Source organism: Oncorhynchus tshawytscha, linkage group LG31 (assembly GCF_018296145.1).
Source record: "Oncorhynchus tshawytscha isolate Ot180627B linkage group LG31, Otsh_v2.0, whole genome shotgun sequence".
Taxonomy (NCBI): domain Eukaryota; kingdom Metazoa; phylum Chordata; class Actinopteri; order Salmoniformes; family Salmonidae; genus Oncorhynchus; species Oncorhynchus tshawytscha.
Window position 1 is genome coordinate 35,714,189 of NC_056459.1, and position 27,500 is coordinate 35,741,688.

The window sequence follows — 27,500 nt, forward strand, 5'->3', positions numbered from 1 at the left end:
GAATACAGACGATGGCCCTATTTGGTAAAATACCAAGTCCATTTTATGGCAAGAACAGCTCAAATAAGCAAAGAGAAACGACAGTCCATCATTACTTTAAGACATAAAGGTGAGTCATTACGGAACATTTCGATAACTTTGAAAGTTTCTTCAAGTGCAGTCGCAAAAACCATCAAGCGCTATGATGGAACTGGCTCTCATGAGGACCGCCACAGGAGAGGAAGACCCAGAGTTACCTCTGCTGCAGAGGATCCGTTCATTAGAGTTACCAGCCCAAATAAATGCTTCACAGAGTTTAAGTAACAGACACATCTCAACATCTCAACTGTTCAGAGGAGACTGTGTGAATCAGGCCTTCATGGTTGAATTGCTGCAAAGAAACCACTACTATAGGACACCAATAAGAAGAAGAGACTTGCTTGGGCCAAGAAACACGAGCAATGGACATTAGACTGAAGGGAATCTGTTGTTTTGACTGATGAGTCCAAAGAGTTTTGGTTCCAACCGCTGTGTCTTTGTGACACGCAGAGTAGGTGATCAGATGATCTCCGCATGTGTGGTTCCCACCGTGAAGCATGGAGGGGGAGGTGTGATCAGGCTTTTCTGGTGACACTGTCAGTGAATCATTTAGAATTCAAGGCACACTTAATCAGCATGGCTACCACAGCCTTCTGCAGCGATACGCCATCCCATCTGGTTTGCGCTTAGTGGGACTGTCATTTGTTTTTCAACAGGACAATGACCTAACACACCTCTAGGCTGTGTATGGGCTAAATGACCAAGATGGAGTGATGGAGTGCTGCATCAGATGACTTGGCCTCCACAATCACCCGACCTCAACCCAATTGAGATGGTTTGGGATGAATTGGACCGCAGAGTGAAGGAAAAGCAGCCAACAAATGCTCAGCATATGTGGGAACTCCTTCAAGACTGTTGGAAAAGCATTCCAGGTGAAGCTGGTTGAAAGAATGTGAAGAGTTGACAAAGCTGTCCTTAAGGCAAAGGATGACCGCTTTGAAAAATATAAAATATTTTGATTTAACTCTTTTTTTGGTTACTACATGATTCGATAAGTCTAATTTCATAGTTTGTTGTCTTCACTATTATTCTACGATGTAGAAAATTGTAAACAAAATATATATATATATATATCACTTGAATGAGTAGGTGTGTCCAAACTGTTGACTGGTATACAGGTGTACCAAGCTTGTCATTGCTTTAATGCTTTAAGTTTCACAATTGCGTAACAATAATAAAGGCAACGGTGAGTAAAAAAACAATATCCATGATTAAAAAGAGCTACACATTTATTCATTATTTAACTGGTAATTGAATCACGCTTCCCATTCGCCATTCAAGTGCATCGGCAAACTCTGCAGACTTCAGCGTGTCACACACCACTTTGCAATGAGCTGGAGGCAGTAGGCATTTTGAAAACATATATACGTATTAGCAACCCATGCTAGTTGTTGATAATCCTAGTCATATTAGCAACCCATGCTAATTGTTGCATATTTAGATTTCTATATTTCTAACGGATATTTTCTTATTTGTCACAATGGGGTTGTCCTGCTAATTGCATTATGGAACGAACATTTGCACGTAGCCTACTGCCCTGTTGCTCATTGCTACACTTATAACTGGACGTAGCCTACTGGCCTGTTGCTCATTGCTACGCTTATAACTGGACGTAGCCTACTGCCCTGTTGCTCATTGCTACGCTTATAACTGGACGTAGCCTACTGCCCTGTTGCTCATTGCTACGCTTATAACTGGACGTAGCCTACTGCCCTGTTGCTCATTGCTACGCTTATAACTGGACGTAGCCTACTGCCCTGTTGCTCATTGCTACGCTAATAACTGGACGTAGCCTACTGCCCTGTTGCTCATTGCTACGCTTATAACTGGACGTAGCCTACTGCCCTGTTGCTCATTGCTACGCTTATAACTGGACGTAGCCTACTGCCCTGTTGCTCATTGCTACCCTTATAACTGGACGTAGCCTACTGCCCTGTTGCTCATTGCTACGCTAATAACTGGACGTAGCCTACATCTACTGCTTGTATGAACCAACAGAATAGGTCATATTTTCTACTATAGGGGATAGTAGATTGACATAGGCTAATGATTTTGTTATTCGTTACTTGTCCTGTTGGCTGAGGAAAAGTAAATGTGGGCAGTTATTCTAATATAGGCGACGCTTGGGTTTTCAAGTTTGGGGAAGCTAATGTGCGCCATCAAGACACAACTTTAAAATAGGAAGCATTCCATGCTACCGCGCATTTGCAAACGTATGTAATATAACCTTCTATTCCCAATGTGATGATTAGATTGGATAGTCATAATTTAACCTAATAATATAAATCATTCACTGTTCGCCTAAAAACAAAAGACTGTTCAATGCAGCGCGTGGTGGCGTAGAGTAGGACTATAGGCTATATATCAGATACAATTATTCTCCTTCTTTCGCACAGGAAAATGTTTTATAAACACATTTCGTGCAATTATATTACACATGATATGACTGGAGACATTAGCAGAATCTTTTTTCATTATTAAGATTTAAAAAATGACAGGGTAGAGTACTTTACTGACAGTGACAAACAGATCAATAACAAATAACATTGTCTGATCCATATATTAGTGCTACGAAAAGGGGAGACACAAATACAACATGGAGGAGGAGATTATCGTCCAAAAACAAACAGAAGTTTTTTATTTTACCTTTATTTAACTTGGCACATCAGTTAAGAACAAATTCTTATTTTCAATGACAGCCTAGGAACAGTGGGTTAACTGCCTTTTCAGGAGCAGAATGACAGATTTTTACCTTGTCAGCTTGGGGATTTGAACTTGCAACCTTTCGGTTACTAGTCCAACGCTCTAACCACTAGGCTACCCTGCCGCCCCAATGAAATATACAGTGAATATTGCCAAACTAATCAGGGACACGGCCAGTGTTCTTCGCTGCTGCCAACAAGACAACGTTTTGCTCAGTTAAATTGAGAATTTGTATAACCAAAAGACAGATCGGACTGTTTTTATTGTCTTCTCTTTACAGAAATAGGCATTTTGTTTCTTTTTTGTTTCTTTTTCCATCGATTGTATTTTTTAAATGCCTCGCTGGGTCGTCCTGCTTTTCACTGACAGTTGCAACTCAACAATCACCTATTTTGGCATTTGCTGCGCTCTCTGCCCACATTGCAGGCCCTTCCAACTGTAGTCTATGCGATGTAAAACAATCCACAACTTTAAAAACAAAACAAATAAAGTGAATGATCCTCAGTGGCAAAGACAGGAGTAAGATAATTAGGCTAAATCATTTTGGCCATTTCATTCAATTTACTTTAGGAAAAGCTTTAGTTTCACCTTATGGACGCGCCTCGTGTATCTTCTATCATCTACTACTCATCGGAATTCCTTAAGAATGACTCACGCAGTTGAATCTGAGTTACATGTTCTGTTAAGATTAATGACCATAAACTGAATGTGATTTCTGTCCTGAGAACTGTGGTTGGACACCAGACATCAGGTTATTGAACCAATGCATATGTCTTGTCCGGAGCCACATTTTCCAAACAGAAGCCCTGGTGTCTGTCTGTCTGTCAACATGTCTGTCTGTCTGTCTGTCAACATGTCTGTGTGTCTGTGTATCTACATGTCTGTCTATCTGTCTGTCAACATGTCTGTGTGTCTGTCTGTCTGTCAACATGTCTGTCTGTCTGTCTGTCTGTCTGTGTATCTACATGTCTGTCTGTCTGTCTGTCTGTCAACATGTCTGTGTATCTACATGTCTGTCTGTCTGTCTGTCTGTCTGTCTGCATGTCTGTCTGTCTGTCAACATGTCTGTGTGTCTGTGTATTTATATGTCTGTCTGTCTGTCAACATGTCTGTGTGTCTACATGTCTGTCTGTCTGTCTGTCAACATGTCTGTGTGTCTGTGTTTCTGTTTCTGTGCGTGAGAGAGGGAGATGTATGCCTTGTATGACCTCTAATGTTTTCGACACCATTAGAGACTCATCGTGTGTGTGTGTTTTTGTCATCCTTCTCGGTGAGTACAAATGAACACACGTCTCCTCATCCCTCATTTCTTCTCGTCCTCCAGGGAGAGATCGGACGACCAGGGTCAAAGGTGAGACACTCCTCCTCTCACTCCCTCACCCATCTCTCCCTCTCTCTCTCTCCCTTTCTCTCTCTCTAACCCTCTCCCCCTCTCTCTCTCTCTCTCTCTCCCTCTCTCTCCCTCTCCCTCTCTCTCTATCCCTCCTCTGCAGTCTCTCTCCTTCTCTCTCTGCAGTGTCTCACTCCCTGTCCTCTACAGTGTCTCTCTCCCTGTCCTCTACAGTGTCTCTCTCCCTGTCCTCTACAGTGTCTCTCTCCTTCTCCTCTACAGTGTCTCTCTCCTTCTCCTCTGCAGTGTCTCTCTCCTTCTCCTCTGCAGTGTCTCTCTCCCTGTCCTCTGCAGTGTCTCTCTCCTTCTCCCCTGCAGTCTCTCTCCCTGTCCTCTGCAGAGTCTCTCTCCTTCTCCTCTGCAGTGTCTCTCTCCTTCTCCTCTGCAGTGTCTCTCTCCTGTCCTCTGCAGTGTCTCTCTCCTTCTCCTCTGCAGTGTCTCTTTCCCTGTCCTCTACAGTGTCTCTCTCCTGTCCTCTGCAGTGTCTCTTTCTGCAGTGTCTCTCTCCTTCTCCCCTGCAGTCTCTCTCCCTGTCCTCTGCAGTGTCTCTCTCCTTCTCCTCTGCAGTGTCTCTCCCTGTCCTCTGCAGTGTCTCTCTCCTTCTCCTCTGCAGTGTCTCTTTCCCTGTCCTCTACAGTGTCTCTCTCCCTGTCCTATGCAGTGTCTCTTTCCCTGTCCTCTACAGTGTCTCTCTCCCTGTCCTCTACAGTGTCTCTCTCCTTCTCCCCTGCAGTCTCTCTCCCTGTCCTCTGCAGTGTCTCTCTCCTTCTCCTCTGCAGTGTCTCTCCCTGTCCTCTGCAGTGTCTCTCTCCTTCTCCTCTGCAGTGTCTCTCTCCTTCTCCTCTGCAGTGTCTCTCTCCCTGTCCTCTGCAGTGTCTCTCTCCTTCTCCTCTGCAGTGTCTCTCTCCTTCTCCTCTGCAGTGTCTCTCTCCTTCTCCTCTTCAGTGTCTCTCTCCTTCTCCTCTGCAGTGTCTCTCTCCTTCTCCTCTGCAGTGTCTCTCTCCTTCTCCTCTGCAGTGTATCTTTCCCTGTGCTCTGCAGTGTCTCTCTCCCTGTCCTCTACAGTGTCTCTCTCCTTCTCCTCTGCAGTGTCTCTCTCCTTCTCCTCTGCAGTGTCTCTCTCTCCTTCTTGGCTCTGGTCCATCAACTGTGTGTGTGTGTGTGTGTGTGTGTGTGTGTGTGTACTGCATCCCCCTCTGCAGTTCTAATCTCCCTAAGTGCTTGTGTTCTCTATGGTAAATCACTAAGATATTCTGGCCACACACTCACACACCACACCACACACACTCACACACCACACCACACACACTCACACACCACTCTAAAGCCCACTGGTTAATGACACTGAGCTGAAGGAATACACACTCCGTGGCAGATAATATATTAGCTCAGGGATCGCTATCAAATAGCTACCAGCCCACCTCTGATTGGCTCGCCAAGCAGTTCTGAAAGCATTTTTTAAATGTGTTCCATCGCAAACTGTCAGAAACATAAAGCTTCCGGCTGACCTATCCCGCCCCTGGTTAACCACGATTGGCTTAAAAAGCCAAACCTAACACAATATCTGCCAATTAATGTCTAGCAATATTGTTCTTGTCTGTCTGATTGGTGTGCACATTTGTCAATCACTCCGGTTTTTTTTGTTGCCAATTAGCGATGCTAGTAATGATAGCGGTGGAAAGAAAGACAGAAAGATATTGTGAATGTTTGTGTCAACTTGGTGATCACTGTTTAGCAAAGCTCTGCCATGAGCCGTAGGCCTATCAGAAATATCACGAGACCAATACATTCCCTCTCTTTCTTAATGCACAAATTAAAGGGGAATTACACTTAAAAAAATACTCATTTGTTTAGTTTTTGTTTGTGATTTAAGCATTGACATGGACTCAGAACATACATTTTCGTTGTTTTCGCTATGAATAATTGTAATATTGAGAGTAAAAAAATATTATAATAATAATTGAAAGCCAGGAAATATAAAACAAAGAAAACAGAATTCCAGAAAATAGAAAATATAATTTTATGGGGCCTTGAGTTGTTTATTACCATTATTTGACCAGGTATATTGACAGAAAACACACCTCTTGTACACCAAGGAACCGGGGAAGAGTTGTTTATTACCATTATTTGACCAGGTATATTGACAGAAAACACACCTCTTGTACACCAAGGAACCGGGGAAGAGTTGTTTATTACCATTATTTGACCAGGTATATTGACAGAAAACACATCTCTTGTACACCAAGGAACCGGGAAGAGTTGTTTATTACCATTATTTGACCAGGTATATTGACAGAAAACACACCTCTTGTACACCAAGGAACCGGGAAGAGTTGTTTATTACCATTATTTGACCAGGTATATTGACAGAAAACACATCTCTTGTACACCAAGGAACCGGGGAAGAGTTGTTTATTACCATTATTTGACCAGGTATATTGACAGAAAACACATCTCTTGTACACCAAGGAACCGGGAAGAGTTGTTTATTACCATTATTTGACCAGGTATATTGACAGAAAACACACCTCTTGTACACCAAGGAACCGGGAAGAGTTGTTTATTACCATTATTTGACCAGGTATATTGACAGAAAACACACCTCTTGTACACCAAGGAACCGGGAAGAGTTGTTTATTACCATTATTTGACCAGGTATATTGACAGAAAACACATCTCTTGTACACCAAGGAACCGGGGAAGAGTTGTTTATTACCATTATTTGACCAGGTATATTGACAGAAAACACACCTCTTGTACACCAAGGAACCGGGGAAGAGTTGTTTATTACCATTATTTGACCAGGTATATTGACAGAAAACACACCTCTTGTACACCAAGGAACCGGGAAGAGTTGTTTATTACCATTATTTGACCAGGTATATTGACAGAAAACACACCTCTTGTACACCAAGGAACCGGGAAGAGTTGTTTATTACCATTATTTGACCAGGTATATTGACAGAAAACACACCTCTTGTACACCAAGGAACCGGGAAGAGTTGTTTATTACCATTATTTGACCAGGTATATTGACAGAAAACACACCTCTTGTACACCAAGGAACCGGGGAAGAGTTGTTTATTACCATTATTTGACCAGGTATATTGACAGAAAACACACCTCTTGTACACCAAGGAACTGGGGAAGAGTTGTTTATTACCATTATTTGACCAGGTATATTGACAGAAAACACACCTCTTGTACACCAAGGAACCGGGGAAGAGTTGTTTATTACCATTATTTGACCAGGTATATTGACAGAAAACACATCTCTTGTACACCAAGGAACCGGGGAAGAGTTGTTTATTACCATTATTTGACCAGGTATATTGACAGAAAACACACCTCTTGTACACCAAGGAACCGGGGAAGAGTTGTTTATTACCATTATTTGACCAGGTATATTGACAGAAAACACACCTCTTGTACACCAAGGAACCGGGGAAGAGTTGTTTATTACCATTATTTGACCAGGTATATTGACAGAAAACACACCTCTTGTACACCAAGGAACCGGGGAAGAGTTGTTTATTACCATTATTTGACCAGGTATATTGACAGAAAACACATCTCTTGTACACCAAGGAACCGGGGAAGAGTTGTTTATTAAACTTTTTGTGTTTGATGTATTAGAATATTTCATATAATTGTTTGGTCTGTTGCACCTTAAATGCTTGTGTTTGGATCCAAATCAAGTTGATATGTGTGTACTCCAGGGTCGTACTGGTCCTCCTGGGTTACCAGGGAGACAGGGACCAGCCGGATGGCCCGGTCCAGAGGGACCCAAAGTAAGTCCCCCCCCCCATAATAAATACCTCACTATGATGGTCTCCCTGTGTCAACAACACTCAGGTGAATTAACCTTCTGGTTCCAGGGAGAGAAAGGAGAGCTGGGGCTGATGGGCCTGCCTGGGCTGAGAGGACCACCTGGAACCAAGGTCTGTATCACAGACACATTTCCCTCTCTCACGGGCATGAAGTCAGGAAAAACACATTCACACGTCATAAACACAAGACAACAAAAAAATAGGTCCCTTTTCTCCGACACCGAAGCACCGCCGTCAACCGCTATATTTCACAGTGAATGCTGCAGAGAAAGAGAACTCCTTATTCGGCAACTGGTTTGGCCGCGTGTGCGCGCACACACACGACTGTCTGTTTAAACGTGTCTGAAAACAGGCTCTACTATATCTACTTCTACTTCTCTACTTCTCTACTAATCATCTCAGCTGTAATTGAACGAGTTACGGGAAGCACGCGATCCTTTCGTTGCTTTTCTTGTGGACAGAATAAAACAGGGTTGGGCGCGATTACTTGAAACATTTACTAACCTTGTCCGTAAGCGTCAAATAAACGAAAGAGAAAAAATACAACCGAAAGAAAAGTTATTTCAACCTGGTAATATTGTTTTTCTGTTTGCTCTAGAATTGTATTATCAATAATAAAACTAAGCCTAGAATAGTAGACTGGAACAGTCGGATAGGAATTTCCTTTTAGCACAGCGCCTTGTTCTAAACCCGTCAAGCAGCAGCACAAGGAATCTCTGTCGATGGGAGGAGTATTAGGCTATTAGTGATAGGCACCAATATCTAAAGTATTTTTTTCAAGATGAAAAGAAAACAGAAAGTGACTGACCTGCACAGATAGGAAAGTGACAAAGTGTCCAGACTGACCAGTAGGCTAGGTGTCAATGACAGGGGTGGCAGATAGCCTAGTGGTTAGAGGGGGAGGCAGGTAGCCTAGTGGTTAGAGGGGTGGCAGATAGCCTAGTGGTTAGAGGGGTGGCAGATAGCCTAGTGGTTAGAGGGGGTGGCAGATAGCCTAGTGGTTAGAGGGGGTGGCAGATAGCCTAGTGGTTAGAGGGGGAGGCAGATAGCCTAGTGGTTAGAGGGGGAGGCAGATAGCCTAGTGGTTAGAGGGGGAGGCAGATAGCCTAGTGGTTAGAGGGGGAGGCAGATAGCCTAGTGGTTAGAGCATCAAAGGGTTGCAAGTTCAAATCCCCGAGCAGACAAGGTACCAATCTGTCGTTCTGCCCCTGAAAGTGGCAGTTAACCCACTGTTCCTAGACCAGTTAACCCACTGTCCCTAGACCAGTTAACCCACTGTCCCTAGACCAGTTAACCCACTGTCCCTAGACCAGTTAACCCACTGTCCCTAGACCAGTTAACCCACTGTTCCTAGACCAGTTAACCCACTGTTCCTAGACCAGTTAACCCACTGTCCCTAGACCAGTTAACCCACTGTCCCTAGACCAGTTAACCCACTGTCCCTAGACCAGTTAACCCACTGTCCCTAGACCAGTTAACCCACTGTTCCTAGACTGTCATTGTAAATACCAATTTGTTCTTAACTGACTTGCCTGGTTAAATAAATAAAAATTCATCTGGATGTTTTTATTTTATTATAGGAGTGAATACACTTCAACGTCTAGACGATAAAAGGCTATACTGATATAATATTTACATTTACGTAGTGTGATCATTATCATTATTTTAGCGATCCGCGGTAGACGTCCCTTTCAATGAAAAGGCCTCCTATCCTGCTGACGTGAGCTGCTGAACTGATGCATTTATTGATGAGAAAGGGAACTTGGCCATTTACAAAAAGTTTTCTATATTCATATGAAATATGTGCGTCAATTTATCAAATTGGTCTTTTTTTTCTCTCGCTCTATCTGCGAGCAGCACCTGTCAAAACACAGGAATGTTGTTAAGGACGAGGCTCGTAGGCTATTATCAGAGGACCTCGGAGCCTTGCATCTCACTGGGAAAAAACTGGTTAAATCAACGTTGTTTCCACATTATCTCTCACACACACATGAACACACATACACACATTCTAAACACAAGAAAAAAAGAGATCCCCTCTCTCACACACATGAACACACATACACACATTCTAAACCCTAAAGAGAAAATAGGTTCATTATTGTCCTTTCATTCCTTCACCAGGGTCTTCCTGGTTATAAAGGAGAGAAGGTGAGCTCAGATTATGGTCTGATTCAGAGCATGCTGTTCAAACTACATTACCCATAATGATTAGCATTTTCTTATACTGGTTCTCTCTCTCCCTGTCTCTCTCTCGCTCTCTCTCTCTCTCTCTCTCTCGCTCTGTCTCTCTCTCTTCTGCCAGGGGTCTCGTGGTAATTCAGGCATTTTAGGACCAAAGGGCAACAAGGTGGGTGTTGTTAATGGACATTAGCTTGCTAGTGAAGATTGTTATTCATTGGTGTCACCTTCCTGGAAACATAAACCATGGTGCTCAGAGGTTCTCTATCTATCTATCTATCCTAGGGCTCCGTAGAGGTCTTGTTCTTAGATTCTTAGATTCAGTAATTCCTAAAATGTGCTAGCTGACTGCTACCTGTTTAATTGGCTGTCTTCATGCACTCTCTCTCTCTGTCTCTCCTAGGGTTCCGTAGGTCTTGTTCTTAGATTCAGTAACACTCTCTCTCTCTGTCTCTCTGTCTCTCTGTCTCTCCTAGGGCTCCGTAGGTCTCTCTGGGATGTTGGGACAGAAGGTTAGAAACACATAGATCAATTGTTTGATTTAATTATGTGGTGAGAAATAATGTATTATATAAACAATTTATTATATAATCCCATATAATCTATATTTTACTACTTTTTATCTCTCTCTCTCTCTCTCTCTCTGTCCTCTCTCTCTCTCTCTCTCTCTCTCTCTCTCTCTCCCTCTGTCTCTCTCTGTCTCTCTCTCCTACTCTCTCTCTCTCTCTCTCTCTCTCTCTCTCTCTCTCTCTCTCAGGGTGCGATGGGATCGAAGGGAGACCCAGGAATTTCAGGAAAGAGAGGACCAACTGGCCGACCTGGGAAGAGAGGACAACATGTAAGAGAGTCCTCAAAGAGGGTTTGGTGTGCATGTTGTTAGTGTGTATCTTCAGTGTCCAGGATGTAACTGGTGTACAGTCCCTTTGGAAAGTATTCAGACCCCTTTCCTTTCTCCATATTTTGTTACGTTACAGCCTTATTCTAAAATGGATTAAATTGTTAGTTTTTTTTCTCATCAATCTACAAACAATACACCATAATGACAAAGCAGAACGGTATTTCAGTTTAAAATAAAATTAATTTGCTAAAATGTCATAAACATTTCTACAAACCTGGTCCAATAACCCGATGGCTACTCTGATAGAGCTCCAGAGTTCCTCTGTGGAGACGGGAGAACCTTCCAGAAGGACAACCATCTCTGCAACACTCCACCAAACAGGCCTTTATGGTAGAGTGGCCAGACGGAAGCCACTCCTCAGTAAAAGGCACATAACAGCCCACTTGGAGTTTGCCAAAAGGCACCTAAAGGACTCTCAGACCAGGAGAAACAAGATTCTCTGGTCTGATGAAACCAAGATTGAACTATTTGGCCTGAATGCCAAGCGTCATGTCTGGAGGAAACCTGGCACCATCCCTATGGTGAAGCCTGGTGGTGGCAGCATCATGTCTGGAGGAAACCTGGCACCATCTCCACGGTGAAGCCTGGTGGTGGCAGCATCATGTCTGGAGGAAACCTGGCACCATCCCTATGGTGAAGCCTGGTGGTGGCAGCGTCATGTCTGGAGGAAACCTGGCACCATCCCTATGGTGAAGCCTGGTGGTGGCAGCATCATGCTGTGGAGATGTTTTTCAGTGGCAGGGATTAGCCAGGTTTCCTCCAGACAGTCTGGGATGAAGGTTAACCTTCCAACAGAACAACGACCCTAAGCACACAGCCAAGTCAACGCAGGAGTGGTTTTTGGAGAAGTCTCCAAATGTACTTTAGTGACACAGCCAGAGCACGGACTTGAACCCGATCAAACATCTCTGAGACTGAGACCTGAAAATTGCTGTGCAGCAACGCTCCCCGTCCAACCTGACAGAGCTTGAGAGGATCTGCAGAGAAGAATGGGAGAAATTCCCCAAATAAAGGCGTGCCAAGCTTGTAGCGTCATACCAAAGACTCAAGGCTGTAATCACTCCCAAATTAGCTTTTTTATTTATTTATTTAACCTTTATTTAACTAGGCAAGCCAGTTAAGAACAAATTCTTATTTACAATGACAGCCTACCCCTGCCAAACCCTCTCCTAACTCGGATGATGCTGGGCCAACTGTGCGCCACCCTATTGGACTCTCAATCACGGCCGGTTGTGATACACCCCGGGATCGAAGCAGGGTCTATAGTGACACTTCTAGTACTGAGATGCAGTGCCTTAGACCGCTGCGCCACTCGGAAGCCTCAACAAAGTACTGAGTAAAGGGTCTGTTTACTTATGTAAATGTGATATTGTGTGTACATTGATGAGGGAAAAAAAACGGTTTAATCATTTTTAGAATAAAGCTGGAACGTAACAAAATGTGGAAAAAGTCCATGGGTCTGAAAACTTTCCGAATGCACTGGAAGTTTAATAAATTGTAACAATAAAATAATAGAGAAGCTCATAAGCAATAGAATGAAAAAAATCTTACCAGACTTAATACATGTTGAAAATAGACACTTACAGACAAATACAAGAGCACGTTTCAGTTCAGTACAATATGTAAAAAAAAAAATAAAAAAAAAATTGATATAGATTTATCAGTAATGGCTGTTAATGCCAAAAATGGCTTTTGACCATCTGGAATGGCCTTTTCTATTCAAAACATTGGAAGCTTTCAACTTTCCACCTGAAATAAGACATTTTATTTAAAAAATTAAAAAAATACACAAACAGATACATTATCTGATACTTTATCTGAAACTGCTTTAGAAATGGGCACAAGACAAAGATGTCCCCTCTCCCCTCTCCTGTTTGCAATTGAACTGCTTGCAGAAAGAATAAGACAGGACCCAAACGTAACAGGTATTGGTAAACATGAATATAAACTTATTTGCAGATGATCTTCTGATATACCTGACCAATATTGAAAGCTCAATGAATACTGAAAAATCTCAGGATATACAATTAACAGCTGAGAGAGAGAGAGAGAGAGAGAGAGAGAGAGAGAGAGAGAGATAGAGAACAACTGCGTCAAAATAACTCCAAAAATTATACTGCAGTAATTCTGCACTGTAACTACATTTCATCTGCAGTACACTGCAATTACTGCGTCCAAAATACGACGGTCGACTGCAGTTACTGCACTTTGGTGTGAAATGAAATGTGCCTCTCTGAGGGTGGTTTCAACCTTCTGAGGATGGTTTTATCTTCCTGAGTCTGAGGGTGGTTTTAACCTTCTGAGGATGGTTTTATCTTCCTGAGTCTGAGGGTGGTTTTAACCTTCTTAAGTCTGAGGGTGGTTTTAACCTTCCTGAGTCTGAGGGTGGTTTTAACCTTCTGAGGATGGTTTTATCTTCCGGCGTCTGAGGGTGGTTTTAACCTTCTTAAGTCTGAGGGTGGTTTTAACCTTCCTGAGTCTGAGGGTGGTTTTAACCTTCTGAGGATGGTTTTATCTTCCTGAGTCTGAGGGTGGTTTTAACCTTCCTAATTCTGAGGGTGGTTTTAACCTTCCTGAGTCTGAGGGTGGTTTTAACCTTCCTGAGTCTGAGGGTGGTTTTAACCTTCCTGAGTCTGAGGGTGGTTTTAACCTTCCTGAGTCTGAGGCTGGTTTTAACCTTCCTGAGTCTGAGGGTGGTTATAACCTTCCTGAGTCTGAGGGTGGTTTTAACCTTCCTAAGTCTGAGGATGGTTTTAACCTTCCTAAGTCTGAGGGTGGTTTTAACCTTCCTGAGTCTGAGGGTGGTTTTAACCTTCCTGAGTCTGAGGGTGGTTTTAACCTTCCTAAGTCTGAGGGTGGTTTTAACCTTCCTAAGTCTGAGGGTGATTTTAACCTTCCTGAGTCTGAGGGTGGTTTTAACCTTCTGAGGGTGGTTTTAACCTTCCTGAGTCTGAGGGTGGTTTTAACCTTCCAAAGTCTGAGGGTGGTTTTAACCTTCCTGAGTCTGAGGGTGGTTTTAACCTTCCTGAGTCTGAGGGTGGTTTTAACCTTCCTGAGTCTGAGGGTGGTTTTAACCTTCCTGAGTCTGAGGGTGGTTTTAACCTTCCTGAGTCTGAGGGTGGTTTTGATCTTCCAACTCGCCACCCAAGACTTTTACTTGGGACATATAGTGAAATTCACTAAAGAGGAACAATGGGGACATATTGAAGATGCTCATCCCCAGAATCTTTTACATGTTTATTTTATATAAAGCTAAGAATATGAACAACTTCATAGTTAAGAACATTATAACAATATAGAACACTATAACAATGTAGAACACTATAACAATACAGAACACTATAACAATATAGAACACTATAACAATGTAGAACACTATAACAATACAGAACACTATAACAATATAGAACACTATAACAATACAGAACACTATAACAATATAGAACACTATAACAATATAGAACACTGTAACAATATAGAACACTATAACAATATAGAACACTATAACAATATAGAAAACTATAATAATACAAAACACGATAACAATATAGAACACTATAACAATATAGAATACTATAACAATATAGAACACTATAACAATATAGAACACTATAACAATATAGAACACTATAACAATACAGAACACTATAACAATATAGAACACTATAACAATATAGAACACTATAACAATATAGAACACTGTAACAATATAGAACACTATAACAATATAGAACACTATAACAATATAGAACACTATAATAATATAGAACACTATAACAATATAGAACACTATAACAATATAGAACACTATAACAATATAGAACACTATAATAATACAGAACACTATAACAATATAGAACACTATAACAATATAGAATACTATAACAATATAGAACACTATGACAATATAGAACACTATAACAATATAGAACACTATGACAATATAGAACACTATAACAATATAGAACACTATAATAATACAGAACACTATAACAATATAGAACACTATAACAATATGGAACACTATAACAATATGGAACACTATAACAATATAGAACACTATAACAATATAGAACACTATAACAATATAGAACACTATAACAATATAGAACACGATAACAATATAACAATATAGAACACTATAACAATATAGAACACTATAACAATATAGAACACTATAATAATACAGAACACTATACCAATATAGAACACTATAACAATATAGAACACTATAACAATATAGAACACTATAACAATACAGAACACTATAACAATATAGAACACTATAACAATACAGAACACTATAACAATATAGAACACTGTAATAATATAGAACACTATACCAATATAGAACACTATAACAATATAGAACACTGTAACAATATAGAACACTATAACAATATAGAACACTATAACAATATAGAACACTATAACAATATAGAACACTATAATAATACAGAACACTATACCGATATAGAACACTATAACAATATAGAACACTATAACAATATAGAACACTATAACAATACAGAACACTATAACAATATAGAACACTATAACAATACAGAACACTATAACAATATAGAACACTGTAATAATACAGAACACTATAACAATATAGAACACTATAACAATACAGAACACTATAACAATATAGAACACTATAACAATATAGAACACGATAACAATATAACAATATAGAACACTATAACAATGTAGAACACTATAACAATATAACAATATAGAACACTATAACAATATAGAACACTATAACAATATAGAACACTATAACACTATAGAACACTATAACAATATAGAACACTAGAACACTATAACAATATAGAACACTATAACAATATAGAACACTATAACAATATAGAACACTATAACAATATAGAACACTATAACACTATAGAACATTATAACAATATAGAACACTAGAATAATATAACAATATAGAACACTAGAACACTATAACAATATAGAACACTATAACAATATAGAACACTATGACAATATAGAACACTGTAACTATATAGAACACTATAACAATATAGAACACTATAACACTATAGAACACTATAACAATATAGAACACTAGAATAACATAACAATATAGAACACTAGAACACTATAACAATATAGAACACTATAACAATATAGAACACTATAACAATATAGAACATTATAACAATATAGAACACTAGAACACTATAGAACACTATAACAATATAGAACACTATAACAATATAGAACACTATAACAATATAACAATATAGAACACTATAACAATATAGAACACTATAACAATATAGAACACTATAACACTATAGAACACTATAACAATATAGAACACTAGAATAATATAACAATATAGAAAACTAGAACACTATAACAATATAGAACACTATAACAATATAGAACACTATGACAATATAGAACACTGTAACTATATAGAACACTAGAATAATATAACAATATAGAACACTAGAACACTATAACAATATAGAACACTATAACAATATAGAACACTATAACAATATAGAACACTGTAACTATATAGAACACTATAACAATATAGAACACTATAACAATATAGAACACTATAACAATATATAACACTGTAACTATATGGAACACTATAACAATATAGAACACTATAACAATATAGAACACTATAACAATATAACACTATAACAATATAGAACACTAAAACAATATAGAACACTATAACAATATAACTATATAGAACACTATAACAATATAGAACACTATAACAATATAGAACACTATAACAATATAGAACACTATAACAATATAGAACACTATAACAATATAGAACACTGTAACTATATAGAACACTATAACAATATAGAATACTATAACAATATAGAACACTATGACAATATAGAACACCACAACAATATAGAACACTGTAACTATATAGAACACTATAACAATATAGAATACTATAACAATATAGAACACTATGACAATATAGAACACTACAACAATATAGACCACTGTAACTATATAGAACACTATAACAATATAGAACACTCTAACAATATAGAACACTATGACAATATAGAACACTATAACAATATAGAACACTATAACAATATAGAACACTGTAACTATATAGAACACTATAACAATATAGAACACTATAACAATATAGAACACTATGACAATATAGAACACTATAACAATATAGAACACTATAACAATATAGAACACTATGACAATATAGAACACAATAACAATATAGAACACTATGACAATATAGAACACTATAACAATATAGAACACTACAACAATATAGAACACTATAACACTATAGAACACTATAACAATATAGAACACTATAACAATATAGAACACTATAACAATATAGAACACTATGACAATATAGAACACTATGACAATATAGAACACTACAACAATATAGAACACTATAACAATATAGAACACTATGACAATATAGAACACTATAACAATATAGAACACTATGACAATATAGAACACTATAACAATATAGAACACTTCAACAATATAGAACACTATAATAATATAGAACACTATAACAATATAGAACAATACAACAATATAGAACACTATAACAATATAGAACACTATGACAATATAGAACACTATGACAATATATTACACAATATAACAATATTACATTAAAATATTATGCGTATTCTACAAGAACCAATAGAAACCATTAATGACTTGGTCACAGGAAATATATTTAATTCCTTGAAAGTTTTAAAAAGCCATTTTGGACTGACCAAAGTATATATTTGTAGATGTAGATATTTTCAAATAAATGCATCTAAAAGTTACATATCACGAAATGTATATTTGAAATCTTGTGGACATTCGAGCAACCTTGAAGGAGTCTGATTTGAAAATAATGTTCATATGATAAGATATACAAAACTTGCAGAGAGCATTTCCCACTGGCTATCTCTTAGAAAAGAATATAAACTATTGGAACCAGGACTTAAAAAGAACTCATGTTGGCACAAGATGGAGGGAAAGTTGGAGTGTAAACTAACGAAATTACAGTTAGCGAAAATGTACGATTAACCCAGTGTAAACTAACGTACAGAATGCATTATACAAGAGACCAAATTCACCAATTCTACAGCACAACGGAAGTCGCATGTCTTAAGTGTAAAACTAACATTGACTCAATAAACCACGTCCTCTGGGAACGCTATGATGTCATAAAGTTATGGGCGGAGCTAGGAAGCTGTCTGTCAAAGGTATTACAATGTAAAGGTGCTTTTAATCTGTCTGTCTGGATATTTCAAGGCATGAGTGTCGTGAGATACACAATGGGCTGGACGATTCTCTCTTATCGATTCTATTCTCATCTTGAAATAACGTAAACTTAAAAAACATGGAAATCAATCAATACGCCATCATTGAAACAATGGAAAAATCGAACGATTTATTATTGAAATATTGAAATAGCATTGGCGACTGAGAGAAACAAATAGGTACAATTTAAGGCCATGTGGCAAACTATAATGCAGGCACTAGGGGATGGAAGTGTGAGCCTACTGGTTGGGTAGATGAGATGTAGTTGTTGTTTATTATTAGGGCACTAGGGGATGGAGGGGTGAGTAGATGAGATGTTGTCGTTGTTTAGGGTTAGGGCACTAGGGGATGGAGGTGTGAGCCTACTGGTTGGGCAGATGAGATGTAGTTGTTGTTTATTGTTAGGGCACTAGGGGATGGAGGGGTGAGTAGATGAGATGTTGTCGTTGTTTATTGTTAGGGCACTAGGGGATGGAGGTGTGAGCCTACTGGTTGGGTAGATGAGATGTAGTTGTTGTTTATTGTTAGGGCACTAGGGGATGGAGGGGTGAGTAGATGAGATGTAGTCGTTGTTTATTGTTAGGGCACTAGGGGATGGAGGTGTGAGTAGATGAGATGTTGTCGTTGTTTATTGTTAGGGCACTAGGGGATGGAGGGTGAGCCTACTGGTTGGGCAGATGAGATGTAGTTGTTGTTTATTGTTAGGGCACTAGGGGATGGAAGTGTGAGCCTACTGGTTGGGTAGATGAGATGTAGTTGTTTATTGTTAGGGCACTAGGGGATGGAGGGGTGAGTAGATGAGATGTTGTCGTTGTTTATTGTTAGGGCACTAGGGGATGGAGGGGTGAGTAGATGAGATGTTGTCGTTGTTTATTGTTAGGGCACTAGGGGATGGAGGTGTGAGCCTACTGGTTGGGTAGATGAGATGTAGTTGTTGTTTAGGGTTAGGGCACTAGGGGATGGAGGGGTGAGTAGATGAGATGTAGTCGTTGTTTAGGGTTAGGGCACTAGGGGATGGAGGTGTGAGCCTACTGGTTGGGTAGATGAGATGTAGTTGTTGTTTAGGGTTAGGGCACTAGGGGATGGAGGGGTGAGTAGATGAGATGTAGTCATTGTTTAGGGTCAGGGCACTAGGGGATGGAGGGGTGAGTAGATGAGATGTAGTCGTTGTTTAGGGTTAGGGCACTAGGGGATGGAGGGGTGAGTAGATGAGATGTAGTCGTTGTTTAGGGTTAGGGCACTAGGGGATGGAGGGGTGAGTAGATGAGATGTAGTCGTTGTTTAGGGTTAGGGCACTAGGGGATGGAGGGGTGAGTAGATGAGATGTAGTCGTTGTTTAGGGTTAGGGCACTAGGGGATGGAGGTCTGAGTAGATGAGATGTAGTCGTTGTTTAGGGTTAGGGCACTAGGGGATGGAGGTCTGAGTAGATGAGATGTAGTCGTTGTTTAGGGTTAGGGCACTAGGGGATGGAGGTCTGAGTAGATGAGATGTAGTCGTTGTTTAGGGTTAGGGCACTAGGGGATGGAGGGGTGAGTAGATGAGATGTAGTCGTTGTTTAGGGTTAGGGCACTAGGGGATGGAGGTCTGAGTAGATGAGATGTAGTTGTTGTTTATTGTTAGGGCACTAGGGGATGGAGGGGTGAGTAGATGAGATGTAGTCGTTGTTTAGGGTTAGGGCACTAGGGGATGGAGGTCTGAGTAGATGAGATGTAGTCGTTGTTTAGGGTTAGGGCACTAGGGGATGGAGGTCTGAGTAGATGAGATGTAGTCGTTGTTTAGGGTTAGGGCACTAGGGGATGGAGGTGTGAGCCTACTGGTTGGGCAGATGAGATGTAGTTGTTGTTTAGGGTTAGGGCACTAGGGGATGGAGGTGTGAGCCTACTGGTTGGGCAGATGAGATGTAGTCGTTGTTTAGGGTTAGGGCACTAGGGGATGGAGGTGTGAGCCTACTGGTTGGGCAGATGAGATGTAGTTGTTGTTTAGGGTTAGGGCACTAGGGGATGGAGGTGTGAGCCTACTGGTTGGGCAGATGAGATGTAGTTGTTGTTTAGGGTTAGGGCACTAGGGGATGGAGGTGTGAGCCTACTGGTTGGGCAGATGAGATGTAGTTGTTGTTTAGGGTTAGGGCACTAGGGGATGGAGGTGTGAGCCTACTGGTTGGGCAGATGAGATGTAGTTGTTGTTTAGGGTTAGGGCACTAGGGGATGGAGGTGTGAACCTACTGGTTGGGCAGATGAGATAGTCGTTGATTTTGTGTGTCTGTAAGTTGTTTTTCGTATAAGTTTGTAACTGGTCTGGAATTATAATTTTAAAAAATAATAATAATAATAATAAATGAATAAAAATCAATATCAGGGGCGTTTTTGGGGGGGATATTTGTGCGTCTGATGGAAACAGAAATTAAATATTTTCTAAACTTTCCAAATTGTCTACGAAACAAAATCCTTTAGACAAGGTGGGATATTTTTTTGTGTCAGTAAAAATATTGATATAATAACCATCCTATCGAAGTAAACTATCGAAGTAAACTTGTTGTGTGGTCATCCGGCTACGACTCATCAGGAAAGCATGCAGTTTATTAGGTTACAGATGAAATCATTTATGATGATCATCACAGGGTGACAAAAGGCCAAAGTGTCGAGTTTGATGCTCAATTTCCAATAAATATCGAGGGTCTTATTCTGGTGACGTGACGATCGATGCTTTGGCTACCGTTTGACACGTAAAAATAATCGTACTCTTTTGTCCATAATAATCTCATGATGTAAAAACTACACGTGAACTCTAGTCAGCATCGTGCAGATAGCTCACTCGTTGTATAACTCGTATGTTTTGAGACAGAAAACATCAGTGGAGTCCATTGAACTCTTATATTGTATTCGGTACGTAGGAAGTTAACAGCTAGAGGGTGTGTGTGCGTTACGTCATCAGCCTTTAATCCGCAACAAGTCCATGTGAAGGAAACACGTCTTTGTTTTGGGAAAATGCTCATGTGGATTTTTTTTTTAGAATATTCGAATGGAAAGCTGTTGCCAATTGGATGGAAACCTGTGTCAATAGTTATGGAGACCACTGTAGGTCACCTTTTGTGTGTGTGTGTGTGTGTGTGTGTGTGTGTGTGTGTGTGTGTGTGTGTGTGTGTGTGTGTGTGTGTGTGTGTGTGTGTGTGTGTGTGTGTGTGTGTAGGGTATGAAGGGTCAGGGTGGAACCCCAGGTCCAATGGGTCCTACAGGTCCTGCTGGTCCCTCTGGTCATCCTGGACCCCCTGGACTACCTGCCTCAGGTAAAATGAGACCCCCTGGACTACCTGCCTCAGGTAAGATAAGGTCACCTGGGCAACCTGCCTCAGATAAGATAAGACCCTCTGGACTACCTGCCTCAGGTAAGATAAGGTCACCTGGACTACCTGCCTCAGGTAAGATAAGATCCCCTGGACTACCTGCCTCAGGTAAGATAAGATCCCCTGGACTACCTGCCTCAGGTAAGATAAGATCCCCTGGACTACCTGCCTCAGGTAAGATAAGATCCCCTGGACTACCTGCCTCAGGTAAGATAAGATCCCCTGGACTACCTGCCTCAGGTAAGATAAGACCACCTGTAGGACACAACACACACAAATTAAAATGATTGTGTTTTGTGTTATTATATGTGTGTTTTTCCCCTCCAGGCCTGTACCTGGTAGGGGAGAAGGGAGATAAGGGTGTAGCGGGATCTCCAGGTGTCTGTGACTGTAACACCTACGGTGGTAACACCGCTGTGGGAGTCAACAACCCACACTACGGCAGTTACACACAACGAGGCAACTACCACAGAGTCCCCGTGGTAAAACTCTCTCTCTCTCACACACTGATTTACACAGGACCTGTCCCCATCAACTACCACAGAGTCCCCGTGGTAAAACTCTCTCTCTCTCACACACTGATTTACACAGGACCTGTCCCCATCAACTACCACAGAGTCCCCGTGGTAAAACTCTCTCTCTCTCACACACTGATTTACACAGGACCTGTCCCCATCAACTACCACAGAGTCCCCGTGGTAAAACTCTCTCTCTCTCACACACTGATTTACACAGGACCTGTCCCCATCAACTACCACAGAGTCCCCGTGGTAAAACTCTCTCTCTCTCACACACTGATTTACACAGGACCTGTCCCCATCAACTACCACAGAGTCCCCGTGGTAAAACTCTCTCTCTCTCACACACTGATTTACACAGGACCTGTCCCCATCAACTACCACAGAGTCCCCGTGGTAAAACTCTCTCTCTCTCACACACTGATTTACACAGGACCTGTCCCCATCAACTACCACAGAGTCCCCGTGGTAAAACTCTCTCTCTCTCACACACTGATTTACACAGGACCTGTCCCCATCAACTACCACAGAGTCCCCGTGGTAAAACTCTCTCTCTCTCACACACTGATTTACACAGGACCTGTCCCCATCAACTACCACAGAGTCCCCGTGGTAAAACTCTCTCTCTCTCACACACTGATTTACACAGGACCTGTCCCCATCAACTACCACAGAGTCCCCGTGGTAAAACTCTCTCTCTCTCACACACTGATTTACACAGGACCTGTCCCCATCAACTTTGACCATGAAAAAAAATGTATTGTAAAAGTATAGTTATCAAGTCCCTACGTTTGGGGCATTTTCAACATTCCTCTCTTTTCCAGAGCTTTGTGAATCTCTGTACCTTGAATCAACACGTTTTCCTGTGTTATTTCGACTGTCTCTGGTCTCTATGTAGATCTTTGTAGTGGACAGTGAGGAGGAGTTGGATCGTCTCCACACGGTCAATGCCATCGCCTTCAGGAAGGACCAGAGGTCTCTCTACTTCAAAGACAAAGATGGCTGGCAGCCCATACAGGTACGATACTATACGATACTATAAGATACTTCACTATACTATAAGATACTACACTATACTATATAATACCATAAGATACTACACTATACTATACGATACTATAACATACCACACTATACTATAAGATACTACACTATACTATACGATACTACACTATACTATACGATACTATATGATACTACACTATACTATACTATAAGATACTACACTATACGATACTATAAGATACTTCACCATACTATGAGATACTACACTATACTATACGATACTATAAGATACTTCATTATACTATAAGACACTACACTATACTATACGATACTATGCGATGTGATACTATCCTTTACAAATACACTAAGAAACTGTTGCAAGATGTTTGGTTAGGACCCTGTTGTTACAGTGGGCCTTAATGAATAGGACCCTGTTGTTACAGTGGGCCTTAATGAATAGGAGCCTGTTGTGTAAACTGTGTTGTAGTCCTTCCAGGCTCTCCAGTCGACAGAGAAGGTTCCGGAGCGGGTGGGTGTGTGTGGGGACGGACTGGTGCAGAACGGAGAGGAGTGTGATGATGGAAACAACGTCGTCACAGATGCCTGTCTCAGTAGGTCACACACACACACACACACACACACTCAGACAACACACACTGAGAATCACACTCACACACAGACACACACACGCTGAGAATCACACACACACACAGACACAAACACACACACTGAGAATCACACACACACTCAGACAGACACACACAGACAGAAACACACACACTGAGAATCACACACACACACAAACACACACACTGAGAATCACACGCACACACAGACAGAAACACACACACTGAGAACACACACACACAGACACACACACACACACTCAGACAAACACACACACACTGAGAACACACAGACACACACACACACACTCAGACAAACACACACACACTGAGAATCAAACACACACACACACTGAGAATCACACACACACATTAGCCTCAAGCCTTCTATCCAAACATAAAATGACAGAGGAGAAAAATAGGGACATAGAGACTATTACAGTTACATCATCGGTGTTCCCTCGCTTCCCGTCAGCCTGTCACTATTTCTCCCACTTAATTCAATTAACTTAAAATGCGAAATCAGCATCAACGTAATGCATTGGGGTGCCAAAGCAATTAAACAATCTCTCTCTTGTTCCCTCTCTCTGTCTCCCTCCTGCCCTCTTTACTGCTCTCTCTCTCTCTCTCTCTCTCTCTACTCTCCCCCTCTCTCCCTCTCCCTCTCTCTCTCTACTCTCCCCCTCTCTCCCTCTCCCTCTCTCTCTCTTTCTCTCTCTCTCTACTCTCCCCCTCTCTCCCTCTCCCTCTCTCTCTCTCTCTCTTTCTCTCTCTCTCTCTTCTCTCTCTCCTCCTCCTATCTCTCCCTCTCCCTCTCTTCTCTCTCCTCCTCCTCTCTCTCTCTCTCTCTTCTCTCTCTCTCTCCTCCTCTCTCTCTACTCTCCCCCTCTCTCCCTCTCCCTCCCTCCCTCTCTCTCTCTCTCTCTCTCTCTCCTCCTCTCTCTCTCTCCCTGTCCCTCTCCCTCTCTCCCTCTCTCTATCTCTCTCTCTCTTCTCTCTCTTCTCTCTCTCCTCCTCTCTCTCTTCTCTCTCTTCTCTCTCTCTCCTCCTCTCTCTCTTCTCTCTCTTCTCTCTCTCTCCCTCTCTCTCTCTCTCTCGCACTCTCCCTCTCCCTCTCCCTCCCTCTCTCCCTCCCTCTCTCTCTCTCTCTCTCTCTCTCTGTCTCCCTCTCTTCTCTCTCTCCTCCTCTCTCTCCCTCTCTCTCTCTCTCTTCTCTCTCTCCTCCTCCTCCCTCTCCCTCTCCCTCTCCCTCTCCCTCTCTCTCTCGCTCTCTCTCCTCCTCTCTCTCTCCCCTCTCTCTCTCTCTCTCTCCTCCTCCTTCGCCCCTCTCCCTCTCCCTCTCCCTCTCTCTCTCTCTCTCTCTCTCTCTCTGTCTCCCTCTCCCTCTCCCTCCCTCTCTCTCTCTCTCTCTCTCTCTCTCTCTCTCTCTCTCTCTCTCTCTCTCTCTCCTCCTCTCTCTCTCTCCCTCTCCCTCTCTCTCTCTCTCTCTCTCCTCCTCCTCTCTCTCTCCCTCTCTTCCCTGTAGATTGTAGGTGGGCGTACTGTGGAGATGGATATCGTCATGAGGGCCTGGAGGAGTGTGATGGAAATGACTTTGGTTACCAGACCTGCACATCATATCTCCCTGGGTATGTTCCTTCTACACACACACACACACACACACATACATACACACACACACACCTGTTATAATGCGTCATCTCTCGTTTAAGGTCTTTTGGCCATCTCAGATGTACTGGGTCCTGTTCCATCGATTCTACTGGTTGCAAATACTTCACCTGAGCCAATGAGAAGATGGCAGCATTGCAGTATTACCAATTGTGATTGGTCCACCTTCAGCGAGCCTCTCCTTGTTGTGGTCTATACTTCAGCTCTGTTCTGGAGTATTCCGTAAAGAAGATTAGAAATGTCTGCAGCCCTTTTCAAAGCGCTGCAGAGGGGGGGGGGACACCGTAGCTCAAATATGACAGACTGTGTGTACCTATGAAAAACGAAAACATTTTTCCTCTAAGCTACTATTGGGGGACAGCTTTGGCCACGGGAGACCCCTTGTATTCTGTTTGGATGGGGTGTGGCTCGCATGACTATGGCTGTGTGACTGTTCTCGTGACTCTGGTATCTCTGGCTGTAGCTGTTTAAGGAATGTTAAAAAAAAAACACTGGTGCTAATTGCGCAATATGTGTAAGGTAAACAGGAAGTTCTACAGTATGATTGTAATGTGTATAAGCTAAAATATCTCAGTAAAGTTAAGCTTGATTGTTTCAACATCCATTTGACATGCATCTCGACGACAAAACAAAAACAAACAAACAAATGTGTTTTAACCACGTCCAGCACGTAGCTATAGCAACCTCGGACCACGTGTAATGAATTTAGACTGATAGTCAAATGTGACGGAGCCGTTGACTGTTAATTCAATGATGGTCTCTTTTACCAGTCCTCTGCAGAGTGAGTAAAGAGGCATTCGGTCACTGTAGCTTCCTCACTACGCACTTAAAGGTGCAAAAGATGGAACTGAAAAAAGCTATTGAAAGCGAAGCCATAGAGGAACCATTTTACAGTCTCTGAAGAGAAATACGTGGTGTGGTTCTTTGAAGAACCATACAAACATCCCAAAGCAGAAATGTTTTGGCCCCTCCAGGACCCAGGATTGAATAGCCCTGCTGTAGAGTTTTAAGCCTTATTTGCATATTTCACAGGGTGGCTTTTGAGTGAATTTTAGGTACCATTTACCACCCATTACTTTGTTTTCTAGTGACATAGACATTGTTTGTTTTTTGCAGTCTTTCATTTTCAGTCCTGTAGCCTTCACCAGGTGAGATTCAAAGTGAATATGTCATTATTTTAAACCCTAATAACAGTAGCCTGAAATTCATCGTTTACAGGCCACATTAAGCCTGCAAGTCACATTATGCTGGCTTGCGAGATGATGTGTAATTCCTATTGGAATCCAGCCAGACTGGAGATATTCAACATGTAGAGGTTTTTATTCACCCACAACCTGCATTCAGAATGACTGCCAGTGTTGAGAAGACAAATATATGAGACTACCTTAAACATATAAACTTGGACATCAATTTCAGTAACGGGTGCAATAAGTCCAAGTAACAGATTGGAATTGTTTAGAAAAATGCTTTTATTTATATTTAACTACCATAAGATTGATGAATCAATGAATGTACATGTATAGATATTGAAACAAACAATTTCAAAAATCTAACTGCAATAGAGAATGCTGGGAAATATGATAATGATGGGCGTGGTTTTGGTTCAACTCTGGTTATTAACACCAACACTGAGGTTATTTTACACCACTGAGTGTTCATTTAACTCTTTAAAGTGTTAATTTAACTCTTCATTCAACACTGGAAGTGTTACATTGGAAGAAAAAAAATGAACATTTAGTTTGCTGTGTGCTGCTATGAAATGAATGCTATATTACACTGAAAAATCAACACTAGAAATGTTACACTGAAAAATCAACACTAGCTAAGACTGCCCAATTTGCTGGGTGCTGGTATGAAATGAATGCTATATTACACTGAAAAATCAACACTAGCTAAGACTGCCCAATTTACTGGGTGCTGGTATGAA

General features: G+C 41.2%; 1 protein-coding gene across 2 annotated transcripts in view; it reads left to right on the forward strand.

The window, feature by feature from the left end:
• Positions 1-25,825, forward strand: part of LOC112235138 (acetylcholinesterase collagenic tail peptide-like) — a 35,223-nt gene extending 9,398 nt beyond the window's left edge. The window contains exons 7-19 of one of the 2 annotated variants that reach the window (XM_042310534.1): positions 4,106-4,132; positions 7,891-7,962; positions 8,050-8,112; positions 10,126-10,152; positions 10,307-10,351; positions 10,659-10,694; positions 10,940-11,020; positions 21,603-21,699; positions 22,084-22,238; positions 23,173-23,292; positions 23,767-23,890; positions 25,431-25,533; positions 25,618-25,825. In XM_042310534.1, coding sequence (XP_042166468.1) covers positions 4,106-4,132; positions 7,891-7,962; positions 8,050-8,112; positions 10,126-10,152; positions 10,307-10,351; positions 10,659-10,694; positions 10,940-11,020; positions 21,603-21,699; positions 22,084-22,238; positions 23,173-23,292; positions 23,767-23,890; positions 25,431-25,533; positions 25,618-25,687 — 1,020 coding nt within the window. In that variant the 3' untranslated portion in view covers positions 25,688-25,825. Of the gene's footprint in view, positions 1-4,105; positions 4,133-7,890; positions 7,963-8,049; positions 8,113-10,125; positions 10,153-10,306; positions 10,352-10,658; positions 10,695-10,939; positions 11,021-21,602; positions 21,700-22,083; positions 23,293-23,766; positions 23,891-25,430; positions 25,534-25,617 lie in introns of those variants that run through there. The other variant, XM_042310533.1, reaches the window with a different exon arrangement.
• Positions 25,826-27,500: the final 1,675 nt, after the last annotated feature.